The sequence below is a fragment of the Zootoca vivipara genome, chromosome 4 (assembly GCF_963506605.1).
Source record: "Zootoca vivipara chromosome 4, rZooViv1.1, whole genome shotgun sequence".
Classification (NCBI taxonomy): domain Eukaryota; kingdom Metazoa; phylum Chordata; class Lepidosauria; order Squamata; family Lacertidae; genus Zootoca; species Zootoca vivipara.
The window spans coordinates 100206653-100220202 of record NC_083279.1 but is presented as its reverse complement, the minus strand read 5'-3'; the positions used below and the strand labels follow the sequence as shown (position 1 = coordinate 100220202).

At 52.6% G+C, this 13550-nt stretch overlaps 1 protein-coding gene across 9 annotated transcripts in view; it reads right to left on the bottom strand.

Moving 5' to 3' along the window:
- The window catches only part of STIM1 (stromal interaction molecule 1), a 101717-nt gene that overhangs the window by 25987 nt on the left and 62180 nt on the right, over positions 1 to 13550 (bottom strand). For all 9 annotated transcript variants that reach the window (XM_060274121.1, XM_060274123.1, XM_035116405.2 and 6 more), the window contains one exon: positions 12601 to 12716. In XM_060274121.1, coding sequence (XP_060130104.1) covers positions 12601 to 12716 — 116 coding nt within the window. The remainder of the gene's footprint in view (positions 1 to 12600; positions 12717 to 13550) is intronic.

Below are 13550 nucleotides of genomic sequence, written 5' to 3'. Positions count from 1 at the left end.
TGAAGGGAAATGGAGCACTTCTATTTGTACTGGGTCAATTTTCTCATAGATGAGGTCCCTGGAGCCTCCTGGCCTTCACAGAGCCATCTTGATTGCACCAAAAAACCTTTAACTGCTCTGCACTGAATGCTTCTTTCTGGACACGGTGGTGATGTCTGCTTTGCATCTTGGTGGTGTCTCTGGCACCTACTATCTATTTATTCTGGCACTGCTAATTGTGGGGATGGATGTTGCTTGCTGGCAGGAGTGCAAGAATCCAGACACCATGGCCTGCCTAAAAATGAGAACTAGTGCATAGAATCATAGAACTGTTGGGCTGGAAGGGACCCGAGGGTCATCTAGTCCAACCCCCTATGAGGCAGGAATCTGAGCTAAAGAATCCCTGATAGATGGTTACCCAAACTCTGCTTTAAAGCCTCCGAGGAAAGAGAGTCCCCCACCTTTGGAAGGAGTCCACTCCATGGTTGAACAGCTCTTGCTGTCAGAAAGTCCCTTTCATGTAACTTGAAGCCATGGGTCTTCTCCTCCAGAGTGGGAGAAAACAAGCTTGCTACAACTTCCACGGGGCAGGGCTTTAGACATTTGAAGATGACTATCTTATCTCCTCTCAGTCTCCCCTTCTCCAGGCTAAACATACCTAGCTACTCTAACCATTCCTCCTAAGGCTTGGTTGTCAGACCCTGGATCACCTTGGTCGCCCTGCTCTACACAAATCCTTCAGCTTGTCAATATCTGTCACAGTGGCCGGAGTGGACTACTTCAGAGTAACGACGCTACGCAGCTCTGCATTTTATTCTTTTATTGGTGCTGCGTATTTACAGTGCTCAAGTCATTGCTATTTACACGGAGCGATGTTGTCAGTCGGTTTCAGAACCTCCTAATGGCTTTTGGCGCGTCTTTCTCCAACACAAAAGCTTTGGCAGACCCATCCTCTTGCCCCTCCTCTTCCTGCGTAATTCTGGAGTTGGAGGGATGGGTCTTCCCCCCTTGCTTGCCCCTTCCTGTCCCACCTGGGACCCTGGCTCCTCTACCTTGCCTGAGCCTCGGACACGACTTCCTGCTTCCCCACTGGAATCGGAACTCTCCCTGCTTTCCCCTTTGCTCGGGGACGGGCTTGAACTCAGGAGGGGAGGGACTTCGCGATATCCCCTGTCCCTCACATCCACCCCCCTCCCAAGCTCTCCTTCACCCCTCCCCAGGCCCCCCCCATGTGTCGGTGACGACTGGAAGCCTAAGAACTCAGTGCTCTCCGAGCCCGTTGGTGTGAATACCTCCCCCCAGTCCTGCGAGCCCCCCCCTTCCACCTGGGCGGACGGGAATCCCAAAAAGTCCGTGGCGTCAGAGCTGGTGGGGGTAAAAACGTTCTGCCAATCTGCTCCTTCCTCTGACTGGGTGGATCTCGGTGACACCCATACCTCATCCTCTGGTTCCTCAAACTCCGCTTCCCAGCGCCATGGTGAGCTGCTCTCCCGTGCCTCCTCCTCCTCCCCCTCCCTTTCCATGTGCCAGGGCTTGGGTCTGTGGGGAAAGAGGGCGTGAAATTCTTCCACCAAGAATTCCTCCTGTATCTGAGTGGCTGGGACCCATTCATTCTGGGACGGTGGAGCATCCTCCCATGCCATGAGGTACTCCAGTCCCCCCACCCCCCACCTTGAATCCAGGATGGCCGTGGCCTCATTGAGTTGCTCCCTGCCTTCCCTCTCCCCCCCTCCCTCGGGGGTTTGTTCGCTGTCTCGGAGCCTGCTGCTTTCCCTGTACGGCGACAGCAGCGATCTATGAAACACTGGATGCACCCTCATGTCCTCTGGCAGTGCCAGCCTGTATGCCACCGGGTTTACCTGTTGCGTGACCGTGAAGGGGCCCAGCCTTTTGGGTGCCAGCTTTTTGCACCTCCCTCTGGTGGGAAGGCCCTCCGAGGACAACCACACCTTGTCCCCCACCCTGATGACCTCCCCTTGTCGCCTGTGGCGATCTGCCCCCTTTTTGTACGCTTCCTTGGCCCTCTCCAAGTGTTCTCTGAGCTGCTGGTGCACCGTCTCCAGTTCCTCTGCCCAATCCTCCGCCTGTGGGCCCTCCTCCTCCTCCTCCTCCCTCTCCCTCTCTGGGAAAGATCTGAGGTCGCGCCCGTAATTGGCCTTAAAGGGCGACACCCCTGTGGAGACGTGCACTGCATTGTTGTAGGCAAATTCTGCTAGTGGCAAGCGATCCACCCAGTCCGTTTGCCGCTGGCTGACGTAGCATCTCAGGTACTGCTGCAGAATGGCGTTGACCCTCTCCGCTTGTCCGTTGGTCTGCGGGTGTCTAGCCGTCGACAAGCTGACCTCCACCTGCAGGAGGTTCATGAGCCGCCGCCAGAACCTGGAAACAAATTGGCGGCCACGATCCGAAATAACCCTTAAAGGTAATCCATGCAGTCTGAAAATGTGATCAACAAACAGTTTGGCTGTCTCTTCTGCCGAGACTGCCCTGGCACACGGTATAAAGTGACACATTTTGGACATAAGGTCCACCACCACCAACACTGCAGTCTTACCCCTGGACGAAGGCAGATCTGTGATGAAGTCCATGGACACCACTTCCCACGGCCTGTGTGGTGTGGCTAAGGGCTCCAGCAACCCTGGTGGCGCTGCTCTGACCACCTTCGCCCGCTGGCAGGTGGTACAGCCCCTTACATAGTCTCGAACATCTTCCCGCACCCCTGGCCACCAGAAGTGTCTCATGACTAGGTGAGCGGTTTTGTCCCTTCCAAAATGCCCCGCTGTAGGGTTGTCGTGCATCTGCTTGAGGACCGTACGTCGAAGCTGGGTGGTGGGTAGGTACAGCGCACCCTTGTAGAAAAGCAGCCCTCTGCGTTCTGCAAAGTCTTTTGCCTGCTCCCTCCCCCCTCTCAGTTCTCTGAAGATGCGGTTGGCAAATTCATCCGCTGCCGTCAGTGCTGTGAGTTCTGCCTCGCTCACCACAGCTGCTCCGCAGGACCATGCCGACGGGGGGAAAATGTGCCTTGGGGCTGGTGGCGCCTCCTCCTCCATGTACTCTGGCTTGCGGGAGAGGGCATCCGCCCTGACATTCTGCTCCCCCGGGATGTAGTGGATGGAGAAGTTGAAGTTCGAGAAGAACTCTGCCCACCGTATCTGCCGCTGGTTGAGCACCCTGGCAGTTCTCCAGAACTCCAGGTTCTTGTGGTCTGTGCACACCTGGATGGGGTGCTTCGCGCCCACCAGGAAGTGTCGCCAGTGCTGGAACGCAGCGTAGATCGCAAGAAGTTCCCTATCAAACACTGTGTAGTTGCGTTCAGGCTGTGTCAGCTTCCTGGAGAAGAAGGCACAGGGTCTCCACTCCCTGTTGGCGTCCAGTTGCAACAAAATTGCGCCCACAGCTTTTTCAGAAGCATCTGTCTCAATGCGTAGGGGCGCGTCCTGCACCACATGGAACAGGTTTTGGTCTGAGGCGAACACTCTCTTGAGGCTTTCGAACGCTGCTTGCGCCTCTGGTGTCCACTTGAACGTCTGCTTGCCTCTCAGGCAGTCCGTGATGGGAGCCGTAACGCGAGAGAAGTTCTTGATGAACTTCCTGTAGAAGTTAGCGAAGCCTAGTAGGCGTTGGGCATCTTTGCGCGTCCTGGGGCTGTGCCAGTCCAGGATGGCCTGCACCTTGTCCTTGTCCATCGCCAGCCCCTTGTCTGACAGCTTGTAGCCCAGGAAGTCCACCTCTTTGGTGTGAAACTTGCACTTCTCCAGCTTCACATACAGGTGGTGCTCCTTCAGGCGTTGCAACACCTCTCTGACATCTTTCACATGCTGCACTGGGTCATTCGAGTAGATAAGGATGTCATCTAGGAAGACCAAGCATTTCCTGAAGAGGAGGGACCCCAGGACGTGGTGCATGAAGGCCTGGAAGCATGCTGAGCCCCCTTGCAAACCGAAGGGCATCACCAGATATTCAAAAGAGCCCAGAGGCGTGAACATCGTGGTTTTCCATTCATCTCCTTCCCGGATCCTGATCAAGTTGTACGCCCCCCTTAGGTCCAGCTTGGTGAAAATCTTGCCCCTGCGTGCCGCTGTCAGGAGATCATCCACTCTGGGCATGGGGAAAGCCACGGGCTCTGTCACCGAATTCAGCCGTCTAAAGTCCACCACAAGACGGCGCTGTTGCGTGTCTTTCTTGTCCACCCAGAAGACCGGGCTGCCCCCTGCTGCCTTGCTTTCCCTTATGAACCCCCGCTTGAGGTTCTTGTCGATGAAAGCGCGCAGATCCTCCAGCTCCTGGTCTGACATGGCGTACAGCTTGGCTGGGGGTATCGTCGCCCCTGGTACCAGGTTGATCTGGCAGTCAAAAGGCCTGTGCGGGGGTAGGTGGTCGGACTCCGCTTCGCTAAAGACCTCCTGCAGGTCCCAGTACTGCTTGGGTATTGCCTCACCCCCTTTGATATGCATGGTGGCCACCGTGGCTATCGGAGGCCCCTCCCCTGGTTGGTGCTGCATGCAATGTTCCAGACAAAAGTCTGACCCAAACGTGATGCACCTCTGGTGCCAACTGATGGAGGGGTCGTGGCGCGCCAGCCAGCTCATGCCCAAGACGATGGGGGGGTCTGAGATGGTGGTGACGTTGAACGCCAGTGTCTCTGAGTGCCTTCCCACCGTCATTCTCATGGGGGGGGTTTGATGTGTGATGGCCCCTCCCAGCAGCTCCCTGCCGTCAATGGTTGCTACGTGCAGAGGAAAATCCAACTGCAAAAGCTGGATTTGGTGCTCTTCTGCAAAGCTTCTCGAGAAGAAGTTGGCGGACGCCCCACTGTCAATTAAGGCGAGGACCGTCAGGGGATAGCCATTTGGGAGCGTTAGCGTCACTTCTAGAACCACTCCTGCTCTGGGAGGGGTGGGCTGGCTCTGCACCTCTCTGTGCGGGTGGGCGGGCTGGGGCTGTTGTCTGCTGACTGTGCCTGGCTGCTGCCCCTTGTCTCCTGCAGCCAGGCTTTCCCGTTTCCCTGCTGTGGTGCTGCGTCAGTGGGGGAGGGCACCACCGTTCCCGCCTTTCCTTGCCACTCCCTGCGATGTGGGCAGTCTCTGACGAGATGCTGGGGTGAGTTGCAGAGAAAGCACTTCCCGCCCCTTCCCTCCTTGCGTCTTGGTGCCGCTGGGGTTTGAAAAGCCCGCGCGCGCGCGCTATCAATCTGCATGGGCTCCTGGTCCTGGCTGGCTCCAGGCGTGGCCTGAAAGGGTTGTTGAGGGAGTGGCTTCTCCTGCGACCGTGGGAACCAAGCCCGCTTTGCGCGCGTCGCTTGCTTGTCGTTCCACCGGGATTCCTGCCTCACCCCCACCGCCAGAGCTGCTTTGCTCAGCTGATCCATAGTACTGGGCTTTGGACCTCTCGAGAGTTCATCCTTCACCTCCTCGCTCAAACCCAAGTAAAACGCAGCTTGCATGGGAGGCGAATCCAAAACCCACCCCAGTCTGTGCACCAGCATGGTGAATTTCGCCCAATATGCGCGAACTGTCATATTTCCTTGGCGTAAATTATGCAGTTCCTCCTTAGTCTGGTCCAAATGACTATCGGACGAATACATCGTCCTCAAACCTTCTAGAAATTGTTGGACATTTTTCATGCAAGGATTCTTGGTTGCGATTAATGGTCTTAGCCACTCCCTGGCTGCTCCGGTGAGATGTTCCACAATAAACGCTACTCTGTGCTCATCATCGGGGAACTCATTCTGGTGCAGCTCAAGAGCATACACGATCTCAGTCTCAAAGCCCTGAAACTCCTTCGGGTCTCCATTGAACTTGCTTACAAGGGTCCCTGCTCTCCTTCCTGGCAGCACTTGGACTTGGGGAGCCCCTCCCGCCTTGTTTTTCTCTGCATCCAGCTTGTTTTGGAGGTCTACCGCCACCGCCCTTAAATGCTGCTCTTTTTCCTGGAGCTCTCTCACCTGTTCCGCAAGTTGTAGCCGGTCGTCCTGGACCTTCTTAGTCTCCTCTTTAGCTGCCTTCAATTCTCCCTGCGCCTGCAGCGACAGCTGTTGCAGTTCTAGCTGGGCTTGCTCAGCGATCTGCCGCCACTTCTCCGCCTCGGACACGCTCATCCCGGCAACTCCGAAGTAGCCCAAAAATGATTAGGAGGTTGCTGTCACAGTGGCCGGAGTGGACTACTTCAGAGTAACGACGCTACGCAGCTCTGCATTTTATTCTTTTATTGGTGCTGCGTATTTACAGTGCTCAAGTCATTGCTATTTACACGGAGCGATGTTGTCAGTCGGTTTCAGAACCTCCTAATGGCTTTTGGCGCGTCTTTCTCCAACACAAAAGCTTTGGCAGACCCATCCTCTTGCCCCTCCTCTTCCTGCGTAATTCTGGAGTTGGAGGGATGGGTCTTCCCCCCTTGCTTGCCCCTTCCTGTCCCACCTGGGACCCTGGCTCCTCTACCTTGCCTGAGCCTCGGACACGACTTCCTGCTTCCCCACTGGAATCGGAACTCTCCCTGCTTTCCCCTTTGCTCGGGGACGGGCTTGAACTCAGGAGGGGAGGGACTTCGCGATATCCCCTGTCCCTCACAATATCCTTCTTCAACTGGGGTGCCCAGAACTGCAGTAGTTCTGCAGCAGGAGAAAAATGCCATCACAGCTATTGAAAGTGAGCCTGCAGTGGGGCAAGTGAGCGGCCTTGGCTTGCTTCTGTCTTGCCTTGATGCCCTGTTTGTCCTTCTCAGCATCCCTCAAACCCTAAGGAGTATCCCTGCGTACCCATAAGGAAGCTTTCCGTCCAGGGGAGAGCAAGGAGCATTCACAGAAGGAACAATTCCTCCTCCTTCTCTTCTGCACTTTCCTCAGAAGGTATTGCAATCCAGTCCCTGGGGACTGTATCCAATTTCGCAAAGGCATAATGGAAATGTCCTCCTTGAGAAATGCAGCCGCACAAGAACAGGTCTGGGAGAAACCACCCCCCACCCTCTACTGAGAACTCTGAAAAAGCCATCCTGCTTCAAAATTGAATTCAAGAGGTGTTCAGGAGATGCAGTGGGCTGATAGCTGCCCCTTCACATTCTTATAGAGACATTGTCAAAATTGCAGGACGGTGACCCTGGGAAAAGCTGGGCGCATCAGGGTTTCAGCTCTGACATTCCTGTGCGCGGTGCCAGGAGGACGTGTCCAGCTCAGTGCTTCACAATGCCAAGATTTTGCAAGCGTTTTGCAGAGAGAGAGACGTCATCAGCATCTTATGCTACAGGCAAAGTAACCAGAAAAAGGCTCAAGTCTTTATCACGGTGCCTCGGAAGATGGAGTTTTGCTTTCTAGACCTCTCAAATGTTTTTATTATCAGTGAATCCAGCTCATGTACAACTACTGCCGATAGATTGTAATAACCTCTCCTAAGGAGAGCCTGCTGCTGGATCAGGCCAATGGCTCATCTAGCCCAGCATCCTGTTCTCACAGTGGAAAATCAGATGCCCCAAAGGGAGACCTACAATCAGGATTCGAACACAAGAGCTCTCTCCCCTCCTGTGGTTTCCAGCAACCGGTATTCAGGAGCATTGCAGTCTCTTGACTGTGGAGGCAGATCATAGCCACTGCTGCCAGAAGAGCCTACTCCTCTTTTAAATCCATCTAGGTTGGTGGCCATCACTGCCTCTTGTGCAAGCAAGTACCATAGTTTCTCTCTGCCCTGCATGAATAAGTCCTTTCGACAGCCTTGCACCCACCTGGTGTGCACTCTAGGGGTGCGGCAGCAGGTTTGAACACAGGAAACGTGGATTCAAGTCCATGCTCTCCTCAGTTCTCTGGGTGGCCGGGGCAAGCCAAACGCTCCTAGAAGCAACTGTGCTGCTTCTAAGTGCTGGGGAACAGCAAATAATTCTCCTTTCCTAAAATGCTTGCATTTGCTCACCTTCCAAAGGAGGGCAAGACTGATCTCTGCGAGGCTGCTGCTGCTGCTGAGGAATCCTCCTGTGGCGGCTTCCTCCACACACAGCCCCCCTGTGAAGCAGCAGCGCTCACCAGGTATTCTCGACAGAAGGTTTCCTACATTTGCAGGCACCATCAGTGCTGATACTTTGAAGGTAAAACTCTTAGGAGTTCTGATTACCCCCCACCCCGTGCTGGATTAGAGCGGGGATTCCCAAATAGAGGCTCTTGATGGCTCTGCTCTGGCGATCCACGGTGGGAGGCAGCCATGCTTCTGCATCCCAGAGGGGAGAGGGCTGCTTGCGGGTTTCCCACTGGGACACCTGCCTGGCCACAGTGAGAACCGGAAGCTGGGCTAGGTGGGCAACTGGCCGGATCCTGCAGGCTCTTCTTATGTCCTTCTGTAACGCCCCAAGGGCCCTCTAAGGGGCAGGTGTGATGAGGAGGCAGCCGCGGCCCCCCTTTTCCGCTAGCCTCCTCTGTGGCTGGCGTTGCGCTTGCTGCCTCCGCCCCCCTCCTCCCGCCCCCCTGCCTTTTGCACCACGGAGCTGCGCTTGCCGGGAGAAACCAAGGCTCCAGCGCTATGGCGACAGGGCCACACACAAACTCCGGCAGTAAACAAACACTGGGGTGCCCTTGGAGACCGAGCGCCACACAGAAGGAATTTCGGAGCAAGCAGGCACAGAGCAGGGGGGCTCAGCCTGCTCGTGGGCTCCCCACTTCGACTTCCTGCCCTTCAACGTGAGATTTTCTGCATCTGCCCTGCGCTTTCCAAAGCGTGCCGGGAGACAGTGACCTCAGCGCCTCTTGGCGGATCTGGCACCTTCCCACAGATCTCCAGCCAAGGCCTGTGCTTATCCTAGCGCACACACAGACTGACAGTGCACCTGAGGTGACCCTCCCGTGGGGTGGGTCGTCGGCAGAGAGAGATTGATCCTCCTGCTCCAGCTTCCCTTCCGCCCGCTGCCAGGCCAATGAGGCACTTTCACTTCCTGGCTCCTGTCACAGGCCTCAAGAATCACACGATGCCAGGAGGAGGATGCCCAAAGGACGGTGCTGCAGCCTCCTCCGTTCCTGGCTCACTCACAGCCTGGGCCAGTTTCTGTACATGTAGCACAGCAAGGCAAGAAGTTAAATACTAATGTGCAAAGCGCACAGTTAAACTGTGGAAGTCCCTCCCCTCAGGAGGCAGTGATTCATGGAGGAGAGGGCCTATCGATAGCTACAAGCCATGCTGGCTGTCCTCTGTCTCCACGGTCAGAGGGAGAAATGCTTCTGAATACCAGTTGCTGGAAACCACAGGAGTGTTGCGTTCGAATCCTGCTCGCGGGTTCCTGCGAGAGGTATCTGCCTTGTCAGTGTAAGAACAAGACGTTGGACTAGATGGGCCTTTGGCCTGATCCAGCAGGCATTCTTATGTTCTTGTGTGGCCCCTGGCTAGCAGGCCCCTCAATAAGAATAGCAATTTTATTATATGTACCCCGCCTATCTGACTGCGTTGCTCCAGCCACCCTGGGAGGCTTCCAACACAATATAAAAACACAACGAGACATCAAACATTAAAAACTTCCCTATAAAGGGCTGCCTTCAGATGTCTTCTAAAAGTCCCAGCCCCCACGGGGAGAAATCCCCACTTGCCTCCTGCAACCTGTCCTCCCCTATTTCAGTTACTGCCCCAGACTGAGGCCGCCCTGGTGCACAAGGAAGGCCCTTGCGCATGGCAGCAGGGGCTGCACGAAGGCTGTGAGCTTCCTGCAGGCAGCAAACGGCCTTTCCAAGAACTGCTAACTAATGGGACTCGGCTGCCGCTCAGCTCATTACCAGGCAAAGGCAACCTAAACACAATGCACTGGGCTGTAAATATTTAGAGTGGCCAGGATATGTGAGCCCGATAATTGCAATAATTTGATTAATCGCCTCTTCCTGATCAAAGCAAATGGGTTTCTTCACAGCCAAAGTGCCTTTCAAGCAAGCTTTCTGTTCCTTGGGAGAATAAAAAGCCTGAATTCAGATTCTTCCCAAAAGGACCTGTCTGACACCAGGATCAAAGAAAGCGCCACAGAATCATAGAAGCTTAGAGTTGGAGGGAACTCAAGGGGCATCTAGTCCAACCCCCTGCAATGCAAGAATCTCAGCTAAAGTGTCCATGAGTCGGGCCAGAGAGCACAGGTCCAGGTCTCCGGTCATTGCTGCTAGATAAAGGTAGTGATGGAAACTCCCACCCTCTACCTTGGCCCAATAAATAAACCATTTATTTGCAAACAGAAAACCCTTAATTTTATCCTGGAATCTGTTTCACAGGTTGAGCTCTCCTTATGCTCCCAAGCTGAGCAGGAAGATGGTGAAGCTTCGATGCCTCTCTGCCCTCAGTCACCACTATGGCCTCCCACCACTAAATCACCTTGTCACACCTTTCCCCAAAATGTTTGCCAGTATCAGCCGTATGGACCCAGGTGGCGCTGTGGTTTAAACCACTGAGCCTAGGGCTTGCTGATCAGAAGGTCAGCGGTTCGAATCCCTGTGACGGGGTGAGCTCCCGTTGCTTGGTCCCAGCTCCTGCCAACCTAGCAGTTCGAAAGCACGTAAAAATGCAAGTAGATAAATAGGAACCGCTACAGCGGGAAGGTAAACGGCGTTTCCGTGTGCTGCTCTGGTTTGCCAGAAGCGGCTTTGTCATGCTGGCCACATGACCTGGAAGCTGTACACCAGCTCCCTTGGCCAATAATGTGAGATGAGCGCGCAACCCCAGAGTCGGTCACGACTGGACCCAATGGTCAGGGGGCCCTTTACCTTTACCTTTATTAGCAGTATGGAGAGCTTGTGAAGGGATGCCCTCCCTTTGAAAGAACCTAACATGAGCCTGCTGGATCAGGCCATCTAGCCCAGCATCCTTTCTCACAGAGGCCAAATAGATAGATGCCTGTGAGAAACTGGCAAAGCATCAGGTGTCCCAGAGACCCATCAGTGGCACACCTGACAATCAACTTGTGAGCCACTTATTCACCAGAGCCTGTGAGCCAAGCAGAAGGAGACACCAGCTTCGTGCTCCTGGGTTAGATCTATTGCAGCCACTTGGAATCCCACAAGGGAAAAACAGCACTTAAGAATGATAAATAAATCATCCACTTTGCTCTTCATCCACCTCTCTCCTAGAGTACTTGCAGGCCCTGAGGGCTTCCACACAATTTATATGGCCAGTTTAGATTTATTCCCTTTTCAACCAGAAGTTGAAGCAGTCCAGAACCAGCAACACAAACACTTCCAGGAAATGCATAAAAAGGTAAATTAATCTACCTGTCTGTCTAAGAGATTCCGAATATTCTGGCTACAGATTTCTGTTTTGTCTTGGATGCCAAAGCCACATTTCTTTGGATTTCCCCCTTCCTTGTTCCATGAGGCAAGGCTGGGCCACAACCACTTAAAAGCCAAACCGACAAAGTAAATTCTATGCCACGAATTACCTAAAGGCAGTCCAAGTGTCAAAACCCAACTCCCAAATCACTCTGGCAAATCTTCAGGAAAGGGGGATTTCTTCTCAGCTACAGGCAGCCTCCAAACTTTCTCTCCTCCATTCCATCCGGGCATCAAGTCCAAACAAGAAGAAAACTAGAACTAATGCATAGAATCGTAGAGCTGGAAGGGACCCCGAGGGTCATCTATTTCAACACCCTGCACTGCAGGAATCTCAGTTAAAGCATCCCTGACAGACAGCCATCCAAACTCTGCTTTTAAAAACCCAATGAAGGTGAGTCTACCGCCTTCCAAGGAAGCCCCTTCCCCTGTTGAATGGCTCATACCAAAAACTTGTGCCAGTGTACTGGAAGAAGCAAAGATCACCCATATCAAAGCAATGATTCTTCAACATCAACTTTGTTGGACTGGTCATGTTGTGCGGATGCCTGATTATCATCTTCCAAAGTAACTACTCTATTCCAAACTTTAAAAAGGAAAGCGTAATGCTGGTGGTCAACAAAAGAAGTTTAAAGTCTCTCTCAAGGCAAATCTTAAAAAATGTACAGTGGTACCTCACAAGACGAATGCCTCACAAGACGAAAAACTTGCAAAACAAAAGCATTTTGCGATTTCAATGGAGACTCGCAAGACGAAGTTTCCTATGGCACGCTTCGCAAGACAATTTTTTTTCGTCCCATAGGGTGCCTCGAAAGACGTTTTTTTTTTTGTCTTGCGAGGCACCCTATGGGAAACCTCACTTCAATGCGTTCCTATGGGAGCCAATTTGCAAAATGAATTTTTCGCTATACGAAGCGACTCGCGGAACGAATTAAATTCGTCTTGCGAGGCACCACTGTACTATAAACACCAACAACTGGGAAACACTGGCCTGCGAGCGCTCCAGTTGGAGAACAGCCTTTACCAAAGGTGTCATGGGCTTTGGAGATGCTCAAACTCAGGACAAAAGGGAGAAACGTGCTAAGAGGAAGGCACGCTTGGCAAACCCTCACAGTGATCCACTCCTGCCCGGAAACCTATGTCTCCACTGTGGAAGGAATTGGCCTTATGGACTCACTGTTAAAACTGTGCTTATGGAAGACAATCTTACTCGGCTACAAGGGATCACCGAAGAAGACAAGGAGTCCTTGCAGCTTCTGGAGTGCCTAGCGGAAGCACCCCGGAGGAGCTCCCCATCTACACGTCAGCTGACACGCACCACCCACATACAGTTACGTGACCACATGAACGTCACTCACAGAGAGGCGGCCCAAAGAGCACCGTGTCCAGGGCCTTGAGCTGCAGCTTCTGTCGGTGGCTCCTGTCGGTCATCTTCAGGACAGTTCCTGTCATGGTGGCGTTGGTGATTGCCAACCTGTGGGAAAGAGGGAGGCGGAGGAGGTGGTCACATCTGAAGGGCATTTGGAGCAAAAAGCACAGCTTGGCCAGGTAGCCCATCAGGACTCACCAGCAGCAGGCAGGCGGGAGTAGAGATGTGAAAGCCCGGGAAAAACCCAGAAAAATTCAGGGGGGAAATTGTTTTTTTTTCCTGAAGCCTTCTTTGTTTTTTTCCAAAAAATTAGAAAAATAAAAAATAGATTATGGAATGTTTTATTTTAACACGATGAATAAAATATTTTAAGATAAGGGGTTCAAATATGTTACAAATCATTTTTTAAAAAATATGTATGGTATCAGATTACCGTATTCTAATTTATGTGAGGACAAGCAAATCCTGGGTTACAAACTGAACTCTCCAATGCAAGAACAAGATACATTTCTTCCTTTAGGAGGTGCTGTTGTCACCAGAAAAGAAAAAGGTTTCAGTTTTGTTTTTGCATGCCTGTGGTATGCATTGGTTCTGTTCCTCTTCACTAGGCCTCAAAGCACTGGAAGAAAATATAGAGCAACAAAAAGGGCCTGAAAGTATATGTGTTGTTGTGGCAATCAGAGAAGTGTTATGAAAGAAAAAAAGAAATGAAAATATTTTAAACATTAAATGCTGTAAAACAGTCTTTAAAAAGTGAAATAAACTAATTTAAGCATATACTGTAGTAGTAGCTAAAGTGGTTAACAGACCACACACATCAGTGTGAGGAAATACATAAGGTCTCATGGGCAAAACATGGGAGGTGGAGTAAGCATGTTGCATAGCAAACAGTGATGAATGACAAGTTAAATTTCAGTTCCTGTTTGGATGCACTATATT